This window comes from Echinococcus granulosus, assembly GCF_000524195.1.
Source record: "Echinococcus granulosus chromosome Unknown EG_S00014, whole genome shotgun sequence".
Taxonomy (NCBI): domain Eukaryota; kingdom Metazoa; phylum Platyhelminthes; class Cestoda; order Cyclophyllidea; family Taeniidae; genus Echinococcus; species Echinococcus granulosus.
Genome location: NW_020170394.1, coordinates 1,271,672 through 1,299,043, shown reverse-complemented (window position 1 = coordinate 1,299,043; position 27,372 = coordinate 1,271,672). Strand labels below are relative to the sequence as shown.

Sequence of the window (27,372 nt, the reverse complement as noted above, 5' to 3'; positions counted from 1 at the left end):
CTTTACGAAATCGTGGACAAAAAAAATTCACTACAAACTAGTACTCAATGCACAACTCGCATTGTTTTGTTGGAGGCTGCTAGTTATGAGTCTTTTTCAAAGTTATAGTTGTAATACTTATGTTGTTTTAATGTACCTCTCAGGGGGGAGGCAAGTAGGAAATTCGAATCTCGTGACCGGATCGTCCTCTCCCTTACCTAGTAACTGCGGCTCCCCTCCTTCTTAAACATTGTATTTTCCCTATCCATCTTGTCACCTTTAGTAAAGATGTCCGAATCGAATCAACCGGGCTTGTCTAGGAACGCTAGGAATAAAGAAGCGGAGACCGATGAGTCTCGTTCCACAATAGTGATTACTACTTATGCTAGAAAATTTACAATTTTCAAAGTATTTTTACCTTTAGTTTATAAGCATGTGTAACTACGTTCTTAATTTGGCGTATTAGCACCAGAGCTACTCTATGCGTTATTTGCGCATGTTATTTATATTAATTTGACCGACTACTACTGCCTAGAAGGTTGAGAATGTTATAATTACCCCATATTGAGACTGTTTTTTGCAAGTATGAACGGGGGATACGATTGTCAAAATACAAGGGAAGAGTGCTGAGGCTAAATGTTACATAAATATCTGACACCCCATACACACTCATAAATGTTAAATTCTAGCATTTCTGGCTCTGCTTTTATTTTAGCTAGTGCGCCAGCTACAGCAAAGGATTTTCAAGTGTAGGAATATGTATCTTATCATGACTCACAGTACCAATGTAAAGGGACATGAACATTCTACGAAGATACAACAAAAAGAAGGTGTTTTACTAAAGTGCGGAAGAGAAGAGAGGCTTTCAGTTGTCCTAGAAGCTTGAACTTTGCGCAGAAATACAATCTTTGAGCTCAAAATTTTTTAGAATTTACGAACAAAGGTAAATGAAATATCAACTCGCTAAGGATTGTCTGGTGTTTTTAAGCGGGCCTGACATTCCTCAGGGTCATAATCCATTTAGCCCAAAAACACTCTTGCATATCGTGGCATCCAGTTTAGTTCATCTAACAAGCAACAATAACATCCAATTATTTTAAATGTGATACTGTGCTGTGGGATTTGGGTAAATAGTAGTTGATCCATAGACCTCTACCACATGAGCATAAGTTTCTAAGTGTGTGCGCCAGGCACCTTTCTTGTGCATTTCATTAGCTTGCGATTTGTCTCGTAGAAGGGGCAAATTTCTTATGCTTTGAAGGCCAAGACAATTTTGTCGAAAATTTGTTTTACTTTGTAACATAACCAACCCAGATTATGGATTCGGCGAAAATGCAATAGATTGTTCTGATGGCGAGTCTAACGGCCGTATTTTCGTGGGAAATTTTTAAAAACGAAGTAAGTTGCAGAATCTGTGGCAACTATCTGAAATGTGTTCTTCGTATCATAAAGCTAGGTGACTTTACGGTTTTTTTTGCTTTACGTCTTGACAATTTTGGTGTTTAAAAATGGTTTTACTTTATTTTTACGCAAAGCCTTTGACAGGCTAACGCTTGTGGTCATTTTTGCTTTTTTGTCAATTTGTGGAGAACATTGATTTATACGGGTTTCTCATCCATTGAGCGATTTTGCGAGTGTAAGCAACATTTTTACTTATCGACACTGTATTGCGCCCACGTTACAATATTATAGCTGATCGAGGAGCAAAATATTTTTACAGCTTGGGCCGTCCCCGGTATTTAAGTGTTTTTATTTTGTTTTTATTTTAGCACATTACTTTTCATATTTCTTGGTACTGTGATATTGCTACCTAATCTTTTAGTTGTGGTTTATGCTTACAAGCAGATCACTTTAATGGCACCTACTCCACTTTTGAATCGCAAAACCCTAGAACACCTACGTTCTTATTCGGGTCTCTGACTTTTCATTTCTAGACTTGCTTTCTTTCACTTGAACAATACACTCAGAGCCTCCGAAACCAGTTCTCAATTCCGGCAAATTTTCTTGAGCTTGAGTAGGTAGCCTTTATTTTAATGCAATTCTTTTTACTTACAGTGTTAGAGATGTTATAGATTCTTTTGTTCAGTCATTTGAGCTGTTTTGCTTTGATGATATGACGTGCCGTCACAATTTGCCTTTTATTAAAGGACTACCTTTGATGGTATCCCTGTTGAAGCTCTTCCCGACGACTGTCTGCAAACCATATTTTCTGTTCTGTCCAAGTTATTTGAGACCACTGAATGGAGTCCCGGCTTCAGATCAGTATTTACTTTCCTTTGTCTTATCGCAAGGTCAGTCGTTTCCTTTGGAGAGTTGAGCTCACTTTTTGCTTGTGCTTACTACTTTCCCATATTTAAATAGACGGCGTGACAATCTTCCAAAATTACTCATTTATGATTACTTGGTGATCGTTGACAAATGTCTGGCACACTTCCTTCAAAAAGCAAGACAGAGTTCTGAACGTCAATGCGCGTGGACAGAAGTCTTTGACCTCGGTTCCAAATTCAGTGAATGGTTATTTGACTCTGAAATGACTTGGAGAAAATGGATTAAAGTGTATGTGGTGGTACCTGTTAAAAATTTGGTTAAATTCGGCAAAACTGCGCTTATCAGTCTCTGTGTGTGCACTGCACATATAAAGATTGATAATTCTGACTTCATTGAAATCAGCAAAATATTTAGGGAGTTCTAGCTTCAATTGGTAGTCAAATCACCGTTGTAGACTCCACTCCGGCCGACTACCACCGGAGCCTGTACTTCCAAAAAAGGGTAACGCTTACACGTCCAGGTGGCTGAGAGGTTAGCGCACTTTTTCTTTTCTAAATTTATTTAATGCTCGATTTTCACAGGTACTTGCATCAATTGTATTCTACATTTTAACTTTTAAATTGTAAACTTGAGACTAACTATTGAGGCAAAAGATATTTTTACATCAAGCCGGTACTGGGATTTTTATAATAAACTGACTCGTTGCTTTCGACTACCAAGTTGATCCAGTATGATCCAGAATAGATTTGATGAAGACATTAATATCCTTATTTTTTTAAAGTTCTGATAAGATCCATGGGAATTGCAACCTCGTTGCTTGCGTTTTTTTCCATATAGGAGGCTTGGAATTTCAAGAGCTTTCTTTAGGACTTTTATTCAATGTTTTAGTTAAAAAGACCGGAATCTGTTATACAGGTCAAGGCAAACGAATTTGTTTTAGATAATTCAGAGAGTTGCACTCTTGTTGGACTTATTCGGCCCCCTTCGATGGTGATGATTCCTAACAAATGGCATTTTACTACTTCAATTTCATTGTAGAATTCGTCACTAGTGAATCAACAAAACTTCCTCTTGAACATCTGATACGAGTTCTCAATTTGATGTGTTTAGAGGTTGCTACAACAACTGTAAGTTCGATCTTTCTTTCATAAAGATAACTATTGTGCAACCTTAGTCTGGTTAAAATTCATTTACGTTTTATGCAGCAAAGGCGATATATTGGTTTTTTCGGGAGATGGATCGATGCACTTGTGGAAAATATTAAATTTTTAATTTTAACCTTTCAACCTTCTTCATAGAAATCGTCTTACCTCTCAGGAAACCGTGCAGCTCATCAAGAATTCCTTTCTTTTTTCAAGATGTCACTCATCCTCATCTACATGGTTATAAATGACTTCAGCACATCATAAGTCACAGAACCCTGATAACCATCTTTTATTGTGTCAGTTTACTTATTAATCTGGAGTCGATTAGGCTTATTTAAAGTAAGGTTTGACAACTTATGACTCCATAAGACTAGCTAGTTTTATTTTATCATTTTAATGCGTTGAATAGCAGATTTTGCAACACTGACGTTTCGTTCTATTTTGTATGAATACTAAGATTGGTTCTTTTGTTGGTTTGCCACCGCGTGCTTAAAAGACTACCGAAATGCAAAATGCCCTCAATCATTCCGCGAAATGTGCTTTTAGCATAATAAATAGTTTTCCAGTGGTGTCTTCTATGTTATATGCACGACGAAAAATCACTTATTTAACTTTGAGTCAAACTAGCGCGTTTTTTTGTGCACAGATGGTCATAAAAAATGTCCCACACAGTTTTTTGAGTTGGTTTCTTCTAAATCAACCATTGAGCAAGCTTAAGTCCTGTTAACATTAGACGTTTCACTTTAAAAAGCACAGTAGCTTTAGTAATTTACACTAAATATATGAATGCCTGTCTAAAATGAATATTTTTTAACATAGGTGTATTTCATTTGAATGTTGTAATATGAAACTCACTAGTTTGTGAACTAAAGTGAATTCTGCTGCTCCCATAAGCTCATTCTAACATTTTGGACAAATCTAGACAGCGGCAAGGACAACAATAACCCAGGAAATATTCGCATCCTTGATGACTGCTGCAGTTGCAGCAGGTGAAGATCTGGAGCGATCTAAGGTGATTATCGAGTGCCTCACCTTCCTGTTACAACGGCTCTTTGTTATGGACGAAATCCACGTAGGTTTCCGTTCCTCATCTTTGGCATGCTGTTGGCAGTCATCGCTATTGCGCTTTCACTCTCAAGATCCCCTTTAGATAAATAGTGACTATGATCTTCAGATATTTAGATTTACAATTTATATCTAGCACAACAGATTTTGGTGTTGGTGCTGTTAGGAGACTGGAGAAAAGGTGTGCCAGTAATCTGTTAACCTTTTCTTGTTCTTTTGCCCTTCATACTTTACCTGCAGCGCGAAATCGATCCTGCGGATGCAGTGACATCATTTTGTACGGTTTTTGCAAATCGCAAATTTCTCCACCCAAGCGATATTTGTAAGTTTTTTTTGTCCTACTCGACACACAGTGATCACCACAGCGACACAGGCAGTCTTTTATCTTAAGGTAGTTTCCTTTGTATTTACAAGTTCCAAGCCAATGCTGAGTACACAGCTAATCTTGCATTCAGCTGAAATGCTAAAAGCACCATGTACTTGGGCTTGATGCACACTGGTTTTAGAGACTTACCTTACAAGGAACGCGAATTCAAAATAAAAGTATTTTTTTTACTGAAGAAGTGAACAACCCGCTTTCAGAGTAGGGTCTTCTGATGATTTAAGGCGTACACGCATTTGGTATTTGTTGCAACTGCATTAACGCTTCCCACCCAATTGTAACATCTTAAATAGTGTTGTCCTTATTTTCTTTCAATAAGAAGGAGTTTTATTGATGCTGTTAAAATACCTTTGCTAACAACCTTATGCAAAGTTGGTTTTACTCACGCTTATATTTCTAACTTTACATTTACAATAGTAGATTGAAAACTACTACCATTTGTTCGATAAGAGATGAATATGACTCCTTATTTCCTTCAGTATGTATGGCTGTCCTACTGCAGACTTCTCCCGAATTTAAGATGGCAATAGCTGCTCAGTTTCCCCTACTCCTCCCCGTATTCCAAAGAACCCTCGCCCAAGATCAGTTGAATGACTGTATTCCATCTCTTATGGGTGCGTTGGCACTTGCAACGACCCGCGTAACGATTGAACTTCGTTTGCCTTCCCCAAATGCCAACACAGAACTGCTACGTCCTATTGGATTCTCAAGCGACAGGGGCGTCTGTAGAGAAGAGGCTATCTCGTGCGGACTTTACTCACAAATCCTAATGACACTGAAGGAATGTCTTTTAAAAAGGAGCAAGAGTAAAAAAGATATGTATAGAATTCTGAGAGCCGTATATTCATGGGTATGTTTGAGGAATTTGATGTGAGGCATTTTCCTCCACTTTTAAATTATGTTAGCTCAATGATAATGCAGTTTTCTCGTAAATGGGATATATTTTCAAGTCGAGTTAGTCTACTGTTTAATTCCACTCTACTTTCCTCATCAGTTGATCAAAAATTATGCAAATTTAAAAGGCTCAAAACAGAATCATTTCGCTGTCATAGAAATCAAACAGCACAGCAGTAACTATCGGGAAAACGTAATGGTTTACTGCACTAAGTGCCATCACCTCTACTACTGTCTCATTCAAAACTATCTTTTTGTTATCACGATTCGGTATTACACGGTTGGGTGTAGAGGAATGATACATAGGTAATAAATTAAGCTAAAAATATTCTTCACACCGATTCAGACATCTATTTGATCGTTGTCACAAACGGAATTAACCATCACTTAAATATGAATTACCCAGCAGTACTGTTAATAAAAACAATTGGTAAAATAAAGATGATTTATTATGAGTCTGAAGAATTCCAATGGACTATTAATGTGTTTAGGGATATTCAAAGGTTAACGGTCGCATCATTTATCGTCTGTTCGTCTGCTAACAGCATAAGAGCATTAATTCATCTTATCAACGTGAAGATCTTCAGTGATTTTTGAGGTCTGCATGATTTACTCGCTTTGCCTCTCTCGAGTCCGTTAAAGTTCGATACACAGTTATACATTGTGTTCAAGTTTGTCGTTCCTGTATTTGTTTATAATTTATTTTTACCCAACTCTAAACTGGTTTTAATCAGTATAACGAAATACCTTGTCTCTCTTGAACTGTTAATGCGTTGATAAGTCAATTTGCCACCCTTCCATCGATAGCGCGATGTCACTTCTTGGTGAAGTGCCAGCTGTCATGTTGACGCCCACCTCCAGCAGCACGCACACGGAAGAGCAAAAGTTGTTAATTTTACGCTGTTTTTTGCTAAACAATGCCCCTGGTAAATAACAGTCGGCGTAGAGTAGATTTCGGTGGATACTTGAAATAATGGAGATGATGGCTAAAGTAGGAGTCAGAGCAAGTCACTATCCAATATCCTACCATTTAGTAATGCTTTTTGCCATCCAAATATCAATATGAGGAATAGTTTACGTAGTTGGAAGTGTATCCAACCCGTGAACTCAGGGCGAAATTATTATGATATTAACGAACAATGCAAATGCAAGCCATGACACCACAAAATGCGCTTCATGAATACACAGTTGCCGATTTAATGTGGAGGAAAATATAAGATTTCTTGTTACTGACATTTTTGACCTTAATTAATCATAATTAATCGCACACAGTAAATAAGAGTGCATAGTAAACTTATTTCAACCCACAAAACTAGGGCATTTAGGTGCCAGATGATGACCTTGTGTTTCTGAGATGGATGCGCTCTCTCCCATCCAATTATGCGACGTAATGCTAAACAGACCGTTGGATGGGGTGTGCTAAAGGGACATTGGAGAGACTAGTTTGTCGCCCGTACCACAGACGTCCTGTGTGTGCACTCATTCCGCCCTTCCCACACTTAAGTTCTTGCCCACCTCCACACTCCCATCCTAAAATTGGTCACGTGCATACACCCCTTGTTCTCGAACGTATTTGAAAGTGGTGTAGATGGAACCGTCTTGTGAGTTCCCTTAAATAACCAAGCAACTCCATGAATCATCAATATTATATTTTGGTTCACGTAAAATTGAATATGCTAAATGAGTTGAAAATATGGTGTGGTTATGTTTAAGTGGCCTCCATAGTGTATTATTTCTTATGATAATCATCTTTTGCCTTATTGAAGTCTTAAAAATATTGGGAAGGGTCAGATAGCAGACACCATTGTGAAATTTGCGTGTCTGTCCACAAACATTTCACCGAGCACAATTACTGGATGTTTCAGTGAGTAATTCTTTATCGGAAAGGTTTTTATAATTGCCCTAACCCCTTGAAAGGCTCTGATTGTACACCAGTTGTTTACATGACTCGCGTTATTTCAAGAGTTGATAGTGTGCTCGTCCTTACTCTTGTTTAGGCTGACGGATCCGCAGTCATTCCCTGGCTCCACGAGGGCATCTCAGATGCCGATGGTCTTCCAAAGGCATCGACTTTGCAGACGATCATCGATGGCAACGCCTTCGGTCTCTTCGTGTCGCTAGCGTGTGAGCTAGCATTTTCAGACGCATCACAGGACACCAGCGAGGCCTTCGCGTGCTTTGAGATATCCCAGGAAGCCCTCTCTCAAGATAACAGCAGTGGCAGAAAAAGCCTAAATGAGGCCTCCAAAAGTGGTTTCATACGTGGCGTCATTACACCCTACCTTCTCCGAGCATTCAGGAGTTGGGATAAGTTCACTAATGATGCGTCCTTCTCAATAGTGCGTTTTGTTAGTTACTTAATTCGAGCCAGTGATTTGAGAAACTTTTTTAAAAACAGCAACTTCTAAGCATTTTAAGTGGTATATTCCTATCAATATGCGGCATCCGGGAAGGTGACCTAAACTTTGCTTTGAACATTCGAAATACCTACTAGAAAGTCTAGATTCCCCATCAATGACTAACTGTTTTAAGCTATGGGGTGGGCTCACTTGAGCCTAGAAATTTAATATGGAGTTTCAACATATTTCCTATACTTTTAGTTCTTTTATCAATAATAGCTTGATTAAAGACGAATAAAACTACTTATTTACGATCACATCCTACAGTTGCAGCATCACCTAGTGTACTTTTCCACTTTTCAACACATGCATATAATCGCACGCTTCACTTTAACCCCACATATTTACACATTGGAGTCGTATCTCTAAAGCATTGTTTTATAATTCTGAAACTACGACCCAGGTTCTGTGCACCTTTTGATGTTTTAAGGTGTATTCGTGATTCGGAAAAGTTCTAGGCTCGGGTAAAGTTAAGAAAGTCATGCCACAAGTCCTACTCGCCTTTTCTGTGTTTGTACCTCTGCACCATTTAGTGCGCTTCGGTACATCGGATGATAGGTAGCGAATAACAAACTAATGTCACTACATTTCGAAACACTCTCTTTTCACCCATCAATCCAATGAAAGAGTGACTTCAGATGGTACTTTTTTTGAAAGCTACGTGGAGCGAGAGGGTTTGAAATTTTCAATTGATTAATTTTCGGCGCAAGTAATTTGCCTGCCTGTTCTGAATTTTAAGACAAAGTACTTTAAAGTAAATCACTCATGCCTAAAAAAAATAATTACTGAGGTATGATATGGTTTAATCACTTTGCAAGACTACAGTTTTCAAAATTCCATATTTATGTATGCATATGTACTTATGTAGATTTAATTAATTTTTCTATTTTTTCGATTTTGTATTTGCAGACTAATGAGGTTCCGAACCATGACTCCAAAAAAACGATTAGCCAGTTGATTGATTACCTTCTGATCCTTCTCAAAACTGTTGGCCTACATTCTGCTCCCTTGGAAGATGTTGCTTCCATCCTTTCGTTGCTGCGACAGGACTGTGTGAAGAACAAAACAGCCATATTACTACGAGTAAGAGTGTAACAATACTGCCCTTTTGTTTCTCCTCAAGAGAGTACATTTCAAATGTATCGTCCTACCGGCAATTTTTCGCTCTTCTTTGAATGCTAGTCACTTAAATTATTAAAATGCATATATGTAGATGTTTTCCCTTTACCAATTTCACCTTTGTCAATTACACGGAATTGACAAACATGACTGAATTCACCATAACCGTGGGGGCCATTTCATGAGGTTTTCTCATCACCATGTTTGGAGTGTTTATTTGTATCCTGTTAAGAGTAGTCATGGAGTGATTATTTACATTGCTACCGCTTTTGTGCCTAAATGTTCATCTACTCTAGGCCTATCTTTGATGTGTAGGATTGTCAAGTTATTTCATACTATGTAAACTAAAGAAATCTGCGATGATGCCTGAACCAAAAGTCATCAATAATTTATCACCATTCATGAGATGCGTACATGTTCTAGAGAAGTACTAGCTTTCCAAGATGTTGCCTATTTTACGCTTGTCCTTAAAAATAATGGGTTGACCAGACAATATTCTGGTAACTGCAGGTGTTTGGCTGCAAAAAGTCGAGGAACCTTCTCGAACTTTAGTTTAGCCAGATTATGAATGTGTGGTGGTCCTGCACCTGATTGCTATTAATTTGGTGTTCATACGATAAAACTTCCCCAAAACTTCGATTACTAGTGCCTCTGGCTGGAAATCCATAGTTAAACTAACACTTCTTCAGATGCTAGACATTTTCCTTAGAAAGTGTCTAAATTATCAAAGGGATCTAATTTCATACATTTAGATTAGTTTAGACTTGGTATCAAAGATCATGAACCAGCACCTTTTTTCGCTGTAAACCTACCTATTTGGTCAACCACGTCTGACTCGGCAGTAACTCTACTCCCATAGTTCTTCCTTTTTTGACAAAAAATGGAGGTTTGGTAGTTCCAATCACCTACATCCTGGAAACAGGAAGAAAAATGTTTTGATAAAAGGTATTTTACTTCTACAATTTCTTTTCCATTCTGTGTTGGTGAAATGAGTTTGATGAAAGAGGAGGTTTTGCATGAGTACAAAAAAATTCACAGTTTCGTTGTTAATTCATGCACAGATCTATCGAATCGAACCAGAAAATGGGGTAATTTTTTCAATTAACTTGTTACACTTTCTCTGCGTAAATTTTCATTGTAAGCCAAAAAAGTTTGCTTTAGCAGTGATAACACGAAAGCTGGTATTTGTATTTAAGTTACGAGATTCTGAATCCGTCCCGCGTCGAGGAAATTTAATAGGTGCTTTTTGAGTGAAGAACCATTTACTAGAGTTCCTTCACAAAACACAAAAGCTTACCAAGCCTGCTGTCTCGAAACAAAAGGATACGAAATTAATCAATTTTATTCAGACTCTAACAAATGTAATTCACCCGACGAAATCTCCAGTCCTGGGTCAACCAAACGGACTGTTCTCCTGGTTTGAATTCGAAAGTCCCACTGATAGCCTCCTTATTGTTCCCTCGGTGGATGTTGATGACCATTCTGCCATGTACGTCTAATCTTTTCATGCCTCTGCGGGCTCTGTTTAACGGCATTATTATCCTACGCACAGGCCATTTCGTGTCAACCATTTTCACTTAGCTTTAGTCTAGACTAGAAATTTCATAACTTTGATATACAAACTGAATGCACCAGTTTGGTTCACATGAGTATATCTTGAAAAATTTTCGAAAAATATTGCGTGGCCTTGAGGCGAGGAGCCGCAGGAATGAGTCCTTGTTCCCCAATTAGGAAGATAGTTGGCTGCTAGGTTGGAAATTAAGCCGTTTCGGCTATGTAAAATGTAGGTCCGCTTATTTTGTGCAAAGTACTCAATTAACATGAGTTAATTTAACTCGAGTTCAACTTTATGGTATGATTGATGGTAGGGTGTAGTTATGGGCTCAACCAGATAAACTAAATGCACGTAATATTATCAGTTTGATTGATAAAGAGCAGTATGTTTTGATTTGATTCCCAGCCAAGATAGCATTCGTAGTGTAAGAGCAACTCCTAGCTTAAAACGCGGTAGTACGTTTGCGTCTTTTATTGGTAGAAAACGCCTCAGCGAATTCGTTTCCAGGAGTCCTGGACCAGGTAGCGATCAGAATCAGGCAGCAGCTAACACGGACAATGGATCAATTTTTCCAGGTGCTTTGGGCTTGACCTTCTTTTTCTGGATCTACTTCGACGCACCTTCTTCTCGGTCCACCTCCTCGAGACCTCAACGTAGTTGCCTCCTTCGAATGCTTTCTGTTGCTGGAAACGGTCTCGAAATCTTCCTCTCTTCCACAGGTGAACTCTTTGTAGCTACAGCACAGTCTGGAGAGTTCTGCTATGTCTCAGTGAGCAACTTTTTTTTCCTTATCTTTAATTAGTCTCATTTTGGTGGTTGACGTATTCCTAATTGAGTTTGGTTGATAGTATTGAAAATAGACGTTTTTTGCCATGACCGAATTACAGTATGCTATAATAACTAAAAAGTACGGTTTTTATGATTGCTGAAAACAATCCGTCTTGCATTAGTCTTTTATTTGCTGACTCGGGCCATTTCCTAAAAACTCTCCAAACTTTAATTATCAGGCTACGTCTTTAATGATAATTTCAAAACAGTTTTTATGACATTTCATAGTATCATTTCACGTGTTATAAAATAAATTGAAAGAATTGGTAGTTTAAAGGCTTATTACTACTCGAACACGAAAACTGCTCTCACGTATTCGGGGTTCATTTCATACCGTAGGTTATTTTCTACCCATTTCAGTAAAATACGAATAAATTTACACTCTTTGAAGGACGCTGTAATAATTCAGATAGAAATTCTTTGGTGGCGAACCGACTGCTCTGTCGCCATGTCCTTTTTGCGTGTTGATAGAGAGACTTTTGTAGCGGCGCTTATCTTCAAGTGAAGCCATAACACCCGTGACACAATGAAACAAATTAAATGGCCTTCACACCCTTTACGATGTCATCAATCTTAACCATTTTGTAATGTAGATCTTGCCAATGTGGTTTTTCTCCTGATGAGTACTGCCTGAGGAATTGACATTTTTATCATCGCACACCAAATGCCATGAAGGGTCATACTAATACATTTGCTGTAATAATTTTGAGATTGCACTAACACATTCTAAAACCGCGTATTTGCTGACCAATTTATTATTCACCGTGATCTTGTAACGATTTTTAGCCACTTTTCGTGAAAATCTATTGTTGCGTTGATTTAAAGCAAAAAGTATGCAAGGGCCTCCAATCCATGGCACATGCCCGTTCTGACACGCGGACGCATCCGCAATTGAATGCACAATTTCGGGCACAAATACGCCCTCCACAACTTTATCGCTCAGCTTTTCCCCCAAACATATCTTCCTAGAGTGTTGAGCACTCAAAAATGCGAATGTTCCATGGCTAATGAGGCAGCAAATCTTCAGAAACGTCATATGGCCCACTTAAAAATTTGGACGGCAGAAGTTACAAATAAGTCTGATAGGAATCAATTTTGCAATGGTTATGGCTACAATGTCTCATTCCTCCTTCAGCTTTTCGAATAGCTGTAGCTATCCATCATAATATAGCAGTCACTATTATGTTCACCAAACCACATGTTTAAATGTTAATTGACGTTGTAAGAAATGCTGGCTGAGCGTTCCCCTTTTCCTGTTAAATTGTAACGGAACTAAAGCCTTCATATGTTTTACACTTCTAGGCTCAGGTTGATAGCGCCTTTCGGTGGCACACCCTTTATTCGCCAAACGCACTTTCTTCAACAATCTCATGTTAGGTGCCATTGCCTCATTTATTCACCCCACTTACCTGTGGTCACTCGTCTTGAAAAAAAAGCTCATCAATAATACATGCTTTAGGTAGGTTGTCTGAAAGCGGTCTCACCAATGCGCATTCGGTTGAGAATGAAGGTTTGCATGTTTTCTAACAACTGCAGCAGTTGGTTTGTAATTGTGTGAATGAGCCAGGTGTGCCTTGCGATTGCATTTTAAATCAAAATCAGGTGGTATTGCGGTAAAAATGGGACGCAATTACCTACTTCGCACCAATTATTGCTGAGTGGAACAAATTTGGTTCACTTCCACTTTTCTTGCAATCGTATTTGTGCTAATCCTTGCAACCGGTGTTTACGCCTCATTTGCGCCCATTTTACCATTCCGTTTACTCAAGTAATGTAGTCTCTAGATTTAATACGTTATCATCGACGGAACTTTCCACCAAATTCACTTATGCATAATTTGCACTTGAATCGACTTAAAAGCTTTCAATAAGCTTTCAAATAAGCTTTCAATACCGTTGCCCATTTCTTCACGTGTTCATAAGATAGGGTATTGTCAAACTGGCGACTAAATTTTCCCCCAAAATGGTAACCTTCTCAGTGCATGCCTACCAATACGATTGTTGTCGCAAGACTCAACCTATAGCGCACAATATTCTAAGGAAAAGCTAGCTTCTCCAACGTAGTATTCCACTGCTTTTAACTATGCCGAACAATTTACGGTGTGCAAGACATGCATATGTGAAGGGTTCTCTTTGGTTTTGGGTGCTATGCTGTGCTACCTTCCTCAAGGTCCACACAAAACGTTTGGATTATTTACAGGCTTAGCTCGTTTTTCATGAGCTACCTAGTAGTTTAGGATTATCTTACGTTTTTTTTCGACAAAGATGTTACTTATTGGTAAAACGACGATACACAGTGTAAGAACTTCAGTTTTGCCTATAATTGACAACTATCCTAATATAGCTATGAGGAATATGTAACTTGTGTGCTTTTATTTACCGCGAAAACGCGTCTTTGTGTAGTGGTGCTTTTTACCCGATGTGTTTAACTGCAATTCAAAGCGTTCCATTTTACGTGTAATTCAGTCCGTTTTCGATGAAAATTTGCGCCATTTTTCGAGTAGATCACTACTCGACACTCTGAACTACTAGCCAAATATTAGTCGATCAAAAAAACGCCATTATAGTTGCATTGCCTTCTGCAGACGTCCAGAAAAAATGTGTTACTTGAAGTATGCTTGATAGATAGTGAATATTTTCAATCGTAGGCACATTTAATCTCTGCGTCGTGAACATTTCATGTGGTCAGAAATGTCTTCCTGAACTCGCCTGGTCTTTTTTATTTAGATAGCCTCAAAAACAAGTCATTGTCAGCACACTGCACAGTTTGCATTAAGCATCATGTCACTGATAAAGTACGATTTGGCTAACAGGAAACCTGCTCTATGTAGAATGTGGCAATTAAAAGCACTACTATCTCACCTAGATTGGAATGTATCAATCTCTCTTTATTAATAGTTGCTCGTCTATTGTCAAAAATTGCTGTCTACATCTACGAGTTTGAGTGATTGCGAGCAAAAATCTACATATCAAAAATGGAACTAGCACAATGAGGTCTCCTATTCACTTGAAGCATGTTTTGAATAGGTTCGTTTTCCATTTGCTCAGATCGTAGTATTATCGGTCGGCAGCTTTAATTTCATTTCCATGCCAGACCTTACAAGGTGTTTGCGTGCTGCCAAAGTGAAGTCATTTGAGTGAATCTTGAGTCTTCAGTAGAAATGCTAAGAAGTAAAGAACTAACCCAAATGATTCCCTTTAGCACAGGCTGTCTAGTCTATTGCTTTTGTGAACTACTTCTATATCAGCTTTTTCGTTATCGGTAAATGGAATACACTAACCCAAAATCACCATGGAGGACGTGATTTCTAAGGCGATTTTACCACATCTGCCGGATTTTTTTACATGTTTTAATTTTTGTTACTCAAACAAATTAACTCAAATAAATATTTTGAAAGCCAGGAAAGCATCCTTCGCTTGGGTTTGAGCACCTTTAACATTCCTTATGCTTATGAAACATTCAAGTGTGTTATGGTGTTAGCCTAAATTTTACTGATTCTAATTCATGGCTAAGCACACCTCTGGGCTTAACTAAATTTTGTGGACTATTTAGCTGATTGCTTCCTGTCCGTCTAAGAGTAGTGGCACCCCTTGTTCGCTTGTTCCTATTAAGGTGGTTTTGTGGTCCGACGGAAGATGCGTTTCGAGTAACGGCCCATTTACCTCGGGAACAAATAATCCTGTTGCGGATGGCAACAGGTTAGGAATGTGTATGCATGTGTGTGGAACTGGTGGTGCGGTTCTTTGGCCTAACATGAATTAACTTGCATTGCAAATGACCTCTGAATCGCCTCCGTCCCTCCTCCGTCTGTGCATGCACGCATATGGTGTGTGTGGCACCTAAGAGAGCAGAATCGAGAGCCTGTTCACATCAATACGTCACTGAAGAAGGGCTGTCATTAGTATCATTTAAGTGATACTGTCTATGTTCGAGCCAACTCTCTTGTAGCTCACGAATTGCTACATCCTCTTTTGAGATTTGATTTAACAACCGAATCGTGGGTTAACGTCCCCTTGCCCTACGTGGATTATCGGTGTAAAACGCATTTGCCGCTTATTTAAAACCACTTTCTGGGTGATATGAAAAGAGTTATCTCTAATTTAATTAAACTTTGCCATTGATGTAACACATGGTTCGAATGTTAAATATGTAGTTAAAAAGCAATAATTTGGCCAATCGACCTTCACTTTATATTTTGGATGATATGAACTTGTCCCTTTATCTTTTCCACGTAAAGCTCAATCCTATATCATGAATAATTGAGGATGCCTTTTGTACCAAATCGCTTTTTGGTGGTCTTCGTTCTAATGTAATTTGTTAAATACACCTTGATTTTTACCATTCCACTAAGGAGCTATGAAAAATTGTTTTATTAGTAGCTGGAGAGCATAGTCTATACAATTCGGGAATTATTGAAAAGATTTTATTGACGAAGCAAAGTAGTATTCGTTTTCATATTCCATTATTTTTGAAAGTCATGGTTGAATTCTGCACAGTCTACCATCTAGTTAGCCACATCCAATCGCAACTCATTATAAAAATAAATTACAGGCATCTGTCGTCCTTTCTGTATTATGCGATGGATAAATAGTGAATTTTAGGCTGTCGCTAAATGATTTTTACTGGTCATCAATAGAGGCTAAGTCTATTAATGGTGCTTGACTTTTCAGGTCTGCAGTCCCTCGTGCATTCCCTGCAACAAGTGGACAGCTCTCTCCCTTGTTTTTTCAAACAGCAAAGGCTTCTTCGCAAAATCTACTCTCACCGTCTATGTGAATTTTGACCGTGTATTTGAGGGGGAATTTCGATATCCCCTTATCAAGGAAGTAGGTTCACTTTCAATCAGACTGCTCAAGTTAGTTAAGTATGCACAAAATCCACCACTCGTAAAAGTTTGATTTGTGTGACATTTTTTCCTTGCAAAATAACATTGGTCTTTTTTTTGTCTACACAAATGAAATGATCCAACCATCAAATTGTGGTACAATTAATTGGTAGCACTCCAAAAACGTTAACTTGGAGGCCTTATGGATACCCGAAAGCAATTGATAAATTTTTGTGAATACCGTACTGATATCGAAAACATGCATACAAAGAATGAGACTGCAGAGAAAAACAAACTAAAAATAGACACTAAAATCCGTACAAATTTGTGGGTGAGCATTTTATATAAAGTGTAAGCATGTCCACCAAATTACGCTATGGCTAGAAATTGGTGTCCATGTGCCCTAGCCTTGATGCTCATGTAGGTCTCACGCGAACAGTGCTTCCAGCGTCCACCTATAATGCAAATGTATACTCCTACTTCTCCATACCCTGAATACTAAAGCCCACGTACACAAATGATGGAAATAAAAATTCACGCGTTTGACCACCTAGATGGAGAATTTTTCTGATTGATTCAACGTTGCTTTGCATCCGAAGAACAGCTAGTAGTGGTGTGATAAAATTGTGTTCGTATCCCGTTAAAATTTCATGCTGTTAGTGCAACCCGTGAGCACGGATTTTTAATGATGCTTTCTCCAGGACTTGCTTCTGTTTCACTATGGAGGCTGTCCGCTATGGGTAGAGGAGATTTGCTACTCTATGCTCACACTGAAGCTACCGCCCAAGGCATTGGATGCAAAGTCAACAAAGGTGAGGGGATCCGTGCTGTTGTCCAGTCTTGGTATCGGTAATCGTGGCGTGACGACTAAGAAGGTTCCCGGTCTACAGCAAGTCAGCATTGGTGGGGAGCGGCCTCTCTGGGGTCCCTTAAACGCCTTCCGTGGACGTCTTGCTTATGCTGCCGTCTTCAACGATCCTGCCTCTGAGGCTTTCATCCAATGGCTAGTTCAGGGAGGTATGCAGTGCTTTGAAATGTTTCCTTGTTTTTATTGTTCCCCTCAAAAGTTCACTCAATTTGACCAGAATCCGTGTGTGGAATCGCATTATTAAGAAGGTTCTTATTAAATTATCAGAAGCGTGGATGTTTTAACGCTTACGATTCAGCTGCACATATTCAGTTACAATTCAGCCATTTATTCAGTGTTTATAACATCTCCACTCTGTGCGAACCTTTCAATGTTACCAATTGAGTAAATGTTTCACTATTTCCTCATTTCTTAATATCACCTTCGCAAACCTCTTTACCCATAGGTAAGTTTTTTAGTAACTTGTGGCCGAATAATCGCATGAGTTGAAAATTGGCTATTCGCTAAGTTCGGCTTTTATGGTAATACAGTTTCAAAATGGAATGTGCAGCTATTTTTTTACTTCATAAGTGTCACATCGCAGATACTGCCGTGCAGTCAGTTTTGCGTGAACTCTTGTAACAGTTAATAAAATCGGGAGATGAAAGAGCCTCTGTCGTTTAGTCGATGTATCCAGAGATGAGTAGAGAAGCGAATTGTGCAGTTTTGGGTTAGTATCAAAACTGCTACGTAAATGTCGATTTTAGTCTTTCCTATCGGATCACTTTTGGCAAGTTTTGTAGTCGTTGAAATGAGTTCAAAGGCTTTTATTATGCTACTTCCCAATCGGGAAGTTCAGATGGTTTCAAATGAAGATTACTTTAGTTGCCTCCATAAGGGAAATGGCCATCTACTGCTGCTAGAAGGTGGAAATAAATGTGCTGACCCTGAAAAATGTATTCAAATATTTTTAGCTCTTAAAAACCAAACCCAAAATTTACTTACTTTGCCATTGTCCTAGAAAATTTCTTCATCTTTTTGAATGTCTTGTTAAAAATACGGCTTATCATCAATCGATAAACCAGAAATTGGATCAAGAATGAAAAATGATCGTTTCGTTTTCAATGGTCATTTATTTTTCTAATCTTCAATTGGTAATAGATCATTTGACCAAATAACTCAGGATCCTAACGTTATTTTCGGATGAATTAAAAATTTGATGAAGGCAATAGACAAACATTTTGGGCAGTCTTCCATCTGAAACGCTAATTAAGAACCCATTTGGAAACAGCTGAAGTGTTTGACTTCACGCTTATCGTCCCATCAAGTACTTTTCCTGACTGGTCTAGTCCCGAATATTACTGCTCAAGTTTGTTCTTCAAACTTTGCTCCTACTTTATGTGTCCATTTTATACGGCCACCACCCTTTTAAACTGCGGTACATGAGCAGGGATGCAGCTGCTTATGTTTGCAAATACCTATAACTTGACTGCACCAAAGAATTATAAAAGCCTTTTTTGACGATTTTTCGGATGTCATCAGTGCGGTGTGCGCGTGAGAGCAGAAGCGCTCCTGTCTTTGCCTCTCCCTCCCTGCGTCACGTGATTTCTGTGCTTGTGTGTGTGTGCCTCAGGCCCTCAATGATTGTGTTTTCACATACACACCCTTGAATTGAGTGAAGTGCTCATTTTTTGGATTGATGGACATTCCCTCCCGTAAAATGGGAAGTTGGTAGTGGTGATAACATACGTGCTGGGTGCAAAGTTTGCACTGACTATTAATAAATTTAAATGCAAAGACAAGTAAAGCCCTTAATCAGCAATCTGTACATGTGACTGACATTATTCTGCGCATGCATCATCACCTCTAGATCGGTAAATCTTGCAGACCTGAAACTGATTCCATATATGCAAACCACTTAGCATCGACGCAGTGCACGTACGAGCATGGCGATAATGCAACGTATGTATCCCAATTCAGCAAATTGGCATGCTAATTTCTTCGATGCCTTTTTGATACTAAAACTCGGATTACGTAGTGGTATCTTTCCCTGATAAAATATGCTTTAGATTTTTATTCGGCCTTGTTTAACAGGTTCGTTAATAGTATGTAAACGCCATGAAGACTAAAATAATTCACATATCACATGGCTTACAGTGGTTTATTTTTTTTAGTAGGAAATCCAAAGTAGATCATGCTACAAATACAACTCAATAAACGTTGTGAGAATAGGTTACTATATGCTAATCTGCATGTTCCATTCTGGATGGATTGTAAAGTGTATGAGACCAATGTTATGCAACTTACCGGCCCTCATAAACGCCCACTCACTTCTATGTATATTTAAATGTTTAAAATTTTAGGGGAGAATACCTGCACGCTGGTGACAGATCTCATTCTGCGGAACCCCCAACACCCGGTTTTATTTTATTATCACGCAAAAGCTGTTAATGATGCGAGTACATTGTGTCTTGATTTGGCATTGAGTGGGATTGGACAGTCGAGCTTGCTTACTGGATGTGGTATCACTTGCGAACCCTATAATTTGCCCGCGTACCTTCACGGGGTTGTTCGGCTCTCCTCCAGCACACTTGTTGTAAGTTTCACTACTTATACCACATTTTACTTAAATCGTTTAAGTAGCAATGTTTTCTCTTATCTAAAGGATTCCATCTACCGACTGGGAGGGTTACAATTTTTATTGCCGTTGTTCGATTTGATTAGCAAACACCAGCGCGATGTTGATAGGACAAAGGTGCCGTCCTGTACCTTGGATGAATTATTTGCATCGATGACGGAGTTCCGTGAAGCCCTGGGCAGCGCAGAGCAGTCCAGTACCTTGGAGGTGGAGCCACCACCGGTGTCAAAGCAGCCGGCAGCGATGCAAGTTATGGATGCTATGACGGACGAGACGCCGGAACAGACAGTCCTGTGTGCCACCATTGAGGTCTTCCAGTTGGCCACAACTCTTCTGACATCCTCCACACCCTTCGCCTCCTTCAACCTACCTGGTAATGTGGGGCTAATATTAATGACTTCTACTACAAAAGCAGATATCAGCAATATTAAAAAGCTGTAAGATAATATATATTGAGAACCAATTGCCCGACTTTTACTACACTGTGACAATCACATTTTCCAATTATGTCAGGTTTGGCATGCTGATATTCGAAACGTAGGAGAAGTAGTATATAATACCTTACTTTTTATTTCAGTGACTGGTCGTTCAACAAGTCGAGTTTCGGTTCTGTTTAATTTCTTCAAAACTACTTTTAAAGCTGACACACGAGTCCGACTGAACTTTCTTCATCCAAGTGTCGTTCTCGCTATGGGACATCTGCTTAACTCCGTAAGTCTTGCCTTCAAATTTGAAAAAATACCCATCTTACCGAAAAGCCTTCTGTATAGATGCTGTTGTGATCGAAAGTACCGGGCAATCATATGCCCGGGTCTACTTAAGGAGTGGAAAATTCGGTTTGGAATATTTTCATTTAACCTCTGCAGGTTGTGTTTTGGGTGCGACTATTGCATTACTCATTTGCGTGCCGCTGAATTAAACACCAAAATATTCCAAGGATGTATACCTCATATTGAACTGACTGTGAATTATTTGAAGGGAAAAGAAGACATTATGGCGCTTCTTAATTCTCGTAAACATATCAGTTTGTTAGTTGTTTTTTTGATGGAAATATTTACAAGACAAACTGTACTATTCATCAGTTATCGGCTTCTGTCTGCATACCTGCGGCTTTCATTTGCGATAGCGATTGACAAATGCAGATTCTCACTGCTAGATGCTTTGCGTTTAATATGTCTTTCCGTTAATGGTGCATTTTTGTTCCCTTCGCAGACTGATCCACTGCAGCTAGACGCCAACGCGGTGACTAGCTTTCACAGTATGCTAGACTTGTGCGCGAATTCGGTGCTCATTGATCTGAACAGTCGAGTTGAGGCATCGGGTGACTTTGCATCATCAAGCCAGCAGGCGGAGGAGAAGCGAACAGCGCGAGAGACCTTCCGAGTGCGCTGGACCTTTCTAATAAAGCAACTCTTTGTCGATTGGGCCCTTTGGTCCCGGTTCTCGCCTGTTGCTACTCTTCAGCATGTGCGGCATCTCCTTAAGAGGGCTAAAACAATTCGCAGCATCTACCGCGGTCACTTCCCCATCTTCAGACTCCTCACCGCGGCCGGTTTCTACTTTGCGCAAGTGTTTTAGTTTAAGCCTGTATTCTACCATTGCTCTCTCCTTTAGCTTTCTTTAGTCTTAACAGGGGAAACTTCTGGGATTTTTTGTTTCCTCCGCCATTATTTTCTAATGGGTCTGATGGATTTAACTGCTACGTTGATTCTCACAAATTTTGATTTGTGATGACGGAAACCATCGTACCTGCTGTCCTATTATTGATGGTTGATTGTGTCTTCTATTTACATTGTATTCTGGTAGACAAGTCTTCTCTGCTTTAGTATTTTAAGAAATCCTCTTTAAATACTTTATCGAAAGGCATCCATTTCAAGCCAACTTTACACTGGAGGAACCTGTTTAAGTGCTTGAAAATTGACGCTTTTAAAATCACCATTATAAACCGTTTCGGGAATGCCAAATTAGAAAATAGTTTATAATGAACTCGGCACAAGAGCAGCAGTTTGCTTTCGTTGTTGTTAGAACTTGATGATGCTTAGAATTATTGCTCAGGAGTTGTAAAAGGAGGGCATTTTGCGCATGTGAAATCATACCCGAGCGTTGTTAGCGGCTACTGTGTTAGGAAAGGCATTTTTGAGCTTAAGTGTAACATGCGTACAGTAACATATCTGGATGACACTGTTTGTAATCAACTTCACTTTAACTTTGAACTCTCCTAGACCAAAGAAGACGTTCAATGAGGCATTTAAACCGGTCTTTTCCTTGCTGTCTCCGAAAACAAGGGATTCAGTTGAATTGTCCCTAATTGAGGCGTACAACATCTTGATGAAGCATATTCGACAAGGCCTCTACTCCATTATTCGCGTCCTTTACGCCAAAGACGCTTCAAAGAGCGAATTGCGTTCGCTCTTTGCATTCCTGGAATCGTCTGCTCATCCAGATGTGGTAGGCCAATTTAGGCGTTGTCCCTGGGATTATGATGTTCTCCTTCAGGCTAGCATTTGCTTCCTATTGTCAAATCTACTTTAAACTCCAAAACATTGGCGGGCATGTTTCATAACTGAATGTGCCTTACTCTAATAAAACTATGCCTTACTCCACCAAGCAGTACACGTTTCAGCTAACGCACCTGCTTGTTCACACAACTACATGTTGGTCCTGTATATTTGCTTTATTTACAGTGGCAAAGTGCTTTAGTCTACGAAGCGGTAACTAGTGTGCCTTACCAAATGTCGGACAGTGAGATTGCATAACTGACCTAGGATTGATGACCAAAACCTTTGTATTGCATAAGATTTATTTTTCAAGCTGAATTCAAATTATCAGACCAAAAGTCACATATCCTATGAATTCTGAGTCAATGGCGATATTCTAGTTTTATCATAGCAATAGAATTTGGACTCTCATTCCAATCATTGTTCTTTTGTACCAATGTCAGATGACTAACGTACTCCTTAGTGCACCAACACGCATACGCATGCTCATCGTCCGTGTCTATCTTTCCCTACGGCTCTAGATAGCAGAGGTGATTGTTCTCATCTCCCAAATCCTCAATAACACACCACCTGGTGACGCCTTCCTCCTCTTCGCGTACGAACGGGAAATGGTAGAGAAGATTTACTCCGTTCTTCTCGCTCCCAACGAAAGGATGCACAGGCCTGCAAAGGTTAATGCCCTCAAGGTATGCGACATGCACCCATTAGGTTGTTGTAAATTGGGCTTTTCTGACTGCAAATTTAAGTGACTTTTAACAGGCACTTTCTTATTTTCAAAATGTGGTTGGATTCTAACGTTTTTGATTATTCTAAAGTAGGTGTGCTAAAGTGTTTCTAGTAAAAGCGTCAAACCATATGTAATAGGAAAGGTGTTTAATGAGTCCTCAGGAAATAATAAAGTTGGATTTAGCTCAAATGTCAATTTTGAACTCATTTTACAACCTCGCTTAATTTTAAGCAGTTGGTATATTATCAGGAAACTTCATTGTGAGAAATTTTGTTCCCTTGAAAAACAGATGTTTGATATAATCACGCAAAAGTGATTCTAGTTCACCCCGTGAGCGGTAAAGGGATGCAGCATAAACTCAGAGTTAAGAAGTTTTTCAGATTGAATCTTGGCATGCATTTTTGGTTGTACATCAAATATCAGTTGATTTGAAGTAGTATCATATTGGTGATTCTAATGCTGAAAGAGGTATACCGAGCATTAAATCGTTGCAGTTTAAAATTGAAAATAGTGACGACTTTTGATTTTCCGTAGCTTAAAATAAGTTACATTCGTATTTCAGCTACTTTATAAGTTGGCAGCAACAGAGAGAGTAGCTGATAAGTACAAATCGAATCTCTTCTTCGGCAACTCTGGTGGATTCCAAGGTTTCTTCGCTCAAACTGCTTCTATTCGCGAATTGACTTTTCACTCGGACACCTGCCAATTGCTGCACTATTTGATTGGACGGAGTAAGCACTTTCGTACTGTTTGCTTATGCATCAAAATCCCGGAAGAAGTGCTAATAGTGTACCAAGTACTAACCCAAACTAAGACAACAATGTACCTTTGTGTTCGAAAGATATCGAAAATATGTAATTCAATCCTCAAACCTAACAGATAGTGCTGTTTTGAGTTTCTCCTTCCTTATCATAATACAACTTCGCTGCAAAACAGTTTAACACTCAAATCAATGAAACATCAAAGGTAAATTAGGACTGAAAATTCTGGAGAAATTTGTGTTGATCATAAAAGCAGCAACCATTTATTCCCCCACTGTCGTAATCTAGTAGACCGCAGTTGGTCTTAATGTCTTTGAAATAATGTGTATGGTCTATGCGTTTGCATAGACTATTCGGAAGTAATGCTCACACATAGGACATGATGATTTGTGGCCATTGCAATGTAACAATATGTCCTTTCCCACTTATTCACGGTTCGCTCATAGTTTAACAAATAGAGTTTCAAAGTTTACTAACCATTCCCTGTTTCTTGGTTCATTTAGAATCTTTTGCTTTCTTAAGAGAAAAAGGCGCCATTAAAATTTTAGACATCATTCAACGGGTTGACATCTTGAACATGTTATTATGATGTTCAAGTCCTGCATCTGTTGCCAGGTTATCAAAATCTTTAACCAAAAAGTACTGACTTATTTGCACGATTTGCCAAGAAATGATAGTCCAGCCATGTTACAAAAATGTCGTCATACATCTTATTCAGCTTTTCGGAAGGACTATGCCGGTCTTCTGCAGTATCTTTCACTATTGCGCATGGGTCAACTACGCCAGCGCATTGCAGCGGTCTCACTTCTCTTAGACTTGTTGGAAGATGAAAAATCCTTGCCACTCAAGGACATTCAAAGCTTCCCAGCCTTTTATGAATCCCTTATTGATCTGCTCATAAATTCAAAGCGGATGTATGTTTTTGTATTGTTTTTTTTTACTCCTGTACCTTTTAAAAATTATGTCAATTCCCCATGGACGTTCATTACAATTACGAACCAGCCCTCTGAAAGTGGTAGATATCATCACCTTTCACTTTTGAAGAGATACTCGAGCAAGTCTGAGCCCGGCGTCGAATGAGTTGGAGGACATTTGTGAGAACACAAATGGAGATTCGCTCTTGCTTAGTCCTCATGGACGAAAACTACAACGTAGATCTTCTCTGCACGTTTGTGCCCAGCATCGCACACAAAACGCACCATCAACAAGCTCCTTTAGTGTAAGTTTCCTTTAGCATTCTTTTACAGTTACTGTCACTCATCAATCATGCATATATGTTTTACTCAGGTCTGTGTTTTAAAATGCCATTGTGATTTAGCCGCAGAAGCTCACCAAAAATATTTTAGTCTAGTACTTATTAGTTCTCCGTTGGTATTGGCACAGGTCACTTAAATAATATAGAGGTACTTATTTCTCACCAAGAAGTAAATATTGTGAAATCTGCTTTAATATTTCTGTATTTTATAATGCTTGTAAATGTTTTCTCGTTATCATAAAAGCATTCGTTTGACCGTCAAAGTGACTCATTTGCGCACTTCCCGGATTTTAATGCTAAGTTTACGCGCAATAGACAACCATGCTGTAAATAGGATTAGATTGTGCTTGCGCATTCATCATCATCTAACACGGGGAATGAATGGAAATGAAATAATTATTCTGTATTTTAAGCAATGAAATTTTTACGGATTATGAGATAAGTGTTTGGCCCTCATTTTCTATTTGCAAAATGTTAAATTAGAAGGCGTTATCCAATGAAAACCAATAGTAAGCTAAGGTCTTGGTGGTGCTCGCAGGAAAGTCAGGAATTTTGAAGATCAATTCAATCTAACAAGACGCATTTATCCAAAACACTAGGCGTTCTTGTTTGAAACTTACTTGAGTTTTTAGGGTTCACTTATAGAGCTATGTTTTAACTCAACATTCCACGGTTTACCAAATAAATTCTGAAAACCGGATTGACATCTTTTGCATGATTTTTATGAAATTGGACTTTTGGACCAGGCGTCTCTATCCGCGGAGATGCCGCTGGACTCGAATGACGATCTGCCGCCCACCCACAGCATGGAGACTAGGTTTTCATCCAGCGGTGTCTCCACCCCGCACGACCATCCGCTCCTCTACGCGCTTTCACTCGAGGAGAACGACGAGGAGAGGGAGGCCCTGGAGGAGACACTGGGCGAGTTGGTTGTCAAGGCCCTCCATCGCCTCCTCTGGCCCGGCTCTACTCTTATCCTAGCCGCCGTGCCTAACAACGACCAAATCGGTGATGCCCTCTCGGTCAGCTTCCTTCAGTGACGCTATTTGATAATGCAAAACACATACGCAAAAGTCTTTCCTAATGAATTGCTGATATCTAATGTGTCCAATCCCTTCCCGTAATCCCACTTTGTTGTTGCGACTCCCTAATATATGAGGATTGACACACTGTAGTCAAAGAACATTTTCTGTAGAATTTCCCATTCTATTTTTGTACATATTAAGTTGTTAATGTCGACTGATAAGATTTTGTGACCGAGAGCATGCTTTTGCTCATGATCTCACAATAATCATTGAAATTACCTAATTGTACATTTGCAGTCAATAAAATCGCCTTAAAAAATTGCCGAATAATCTGAAGCTAGCATATGCTTGAGTTAAACCAGATAAGGACGGGCCTTATCTTAAAATCCGCACAAAGTGGGACCTGAATGATCAGTTTTATTGCATTTTTCCATTTAGAAATACTACCAAGTCTTCGTCAGCATTTCCGACTCCACTGCTGTTTACAAGTTCATTAAGCCATACTTTTGGGTCGTACAACGCGTCCTCGAGGAATTTCTAAAATCAATTAATAACTGTCTACGAACTACAGGTCAGCACTTTGCCGTAGATCTGCCTCTTTGCAGGTGGATTATGCTTAACTTTTTTGATGACTATCCCTCATATTTATAGGAAAAAGTGTATTTATCGGACTAATCCACTCGACTTATTGATACACTTCTCCACACCCATCGACGCAGTGCTTTTCTATATGGCATTAGCGAAATAGCAATCCATTCTCTCTTCTCTTCTGAATGTTCTTTCCATTGTTTTCCCTTATGCAATTCAAATGAGAGGAAGCTTACCCATTTTTGGTGTTAAAAGCAAGCCTTTAGCATGCTTCCTTCTTTGCAGTCATATACCACATTTCAGGTCCAAATTCTCAGACATCGTGCAGTTTTCCTGGTGTGTCACCTTTCATAAGGATGATTGTCGATGAAACCTGCAATCGTGGAGTGTCCGACGAGTCTGAGTTCCGAACGGAGGTACAACTGCATTATGTAGTTGAAATTTTGAAGAGTTATTTTGACTTTATTTTCGATTAAATTACCCCAATCAAAATTTCGAATTCGTTTGTGGCTTCCTAACTGAAATAATTTATATTGGATCATTTGAGGACTCAAGTAACTAAATAACTCTTGTA

The 27,372-nt window shown here is 39.1% G+C and overlaps 1 protein-coding gene across 1 annotated transcript in view; it reads left to right on the top strand. All coding sequences in view use genetic code 11, as the record gives it.

Moving 5' to 3' along the window:
- Positions 1-4,359: 4,359 nt before the first annotated feature.
- The window catches only part of EGR_03012 (Neurobeachin-like protein 2), a gene marked incomplete at both ends in the record, with an annotated part of 49,043 nt that continues 26,030 nt past the window's right edge, over positions 4,360-27,372 (top strand). Inside the window, 21 exons of the mRNA XM_024492261.1 lie at positions 4,360-4,464; positions 4,698-4,779; positions 5,319-5,560; positions 7,731-8,072; positions 9,042-9,215; positions 10,601-10,740; positions 11,287-11,575; positions 16,305-16,460; positions 17,161-17,476; positions 19,670-19,902; positions 19,972-20,317; positions 20,522-20,655; positions 21,157-21,513; positions 22,258-22,392; positions 22,964-23,128; positions 23,732-23,900; positions 24,649-24,844; positions 24,975-25,149; positions 25,932-26,207; positions 26,649-26,781; positions 27,084-27,214. Of these exons, the coding sequence (XP_024353456.1) occupies positions 4,360-4,464; positions 4,698-4,779; positions 5,319-5,560; positions 7,731-8,072; positions 9,042-9,215; positions 10,601-10,740; positions 11,287-11,575; positions 16,305-16,460; positions 17,161-17,476; positions 19,670-19,902; positions 19,972-20,317; positions 20,522-20,655; positions 21,157-21,513; positions 22,258-22,392; positions 22,964-23,128; positions 23,732-23,900; positions 24,649-24,844; positions 24,975-25,149; positions 25,932-26,207; positions 26,649-26,781; positions 27,084-27,214 (4,296 nt within the window). The remainder of the gene's footprint in view (positions 4,465-4,697; positions 4,780-5,318; positions 5,561-7,730; positions 8,073-9,041; positions 9,216-10,600; positions 10,741-11,286; positions 11,576-16,304; positions 16,461-17,160; positions 17,477-19,669; positions 19,903-19,971; positions 20,318-20,521; positions 20,656-21,156; positions 21,514-22,257; positions 22,393-22,963; positions 23,129-23,731; positions 23,901-24,648; positions 24,845-24,974; positions 25,150-25,931; positions 26,208-26,648; positions 26,782-27,083; positions 27,215-27,372) is intronic.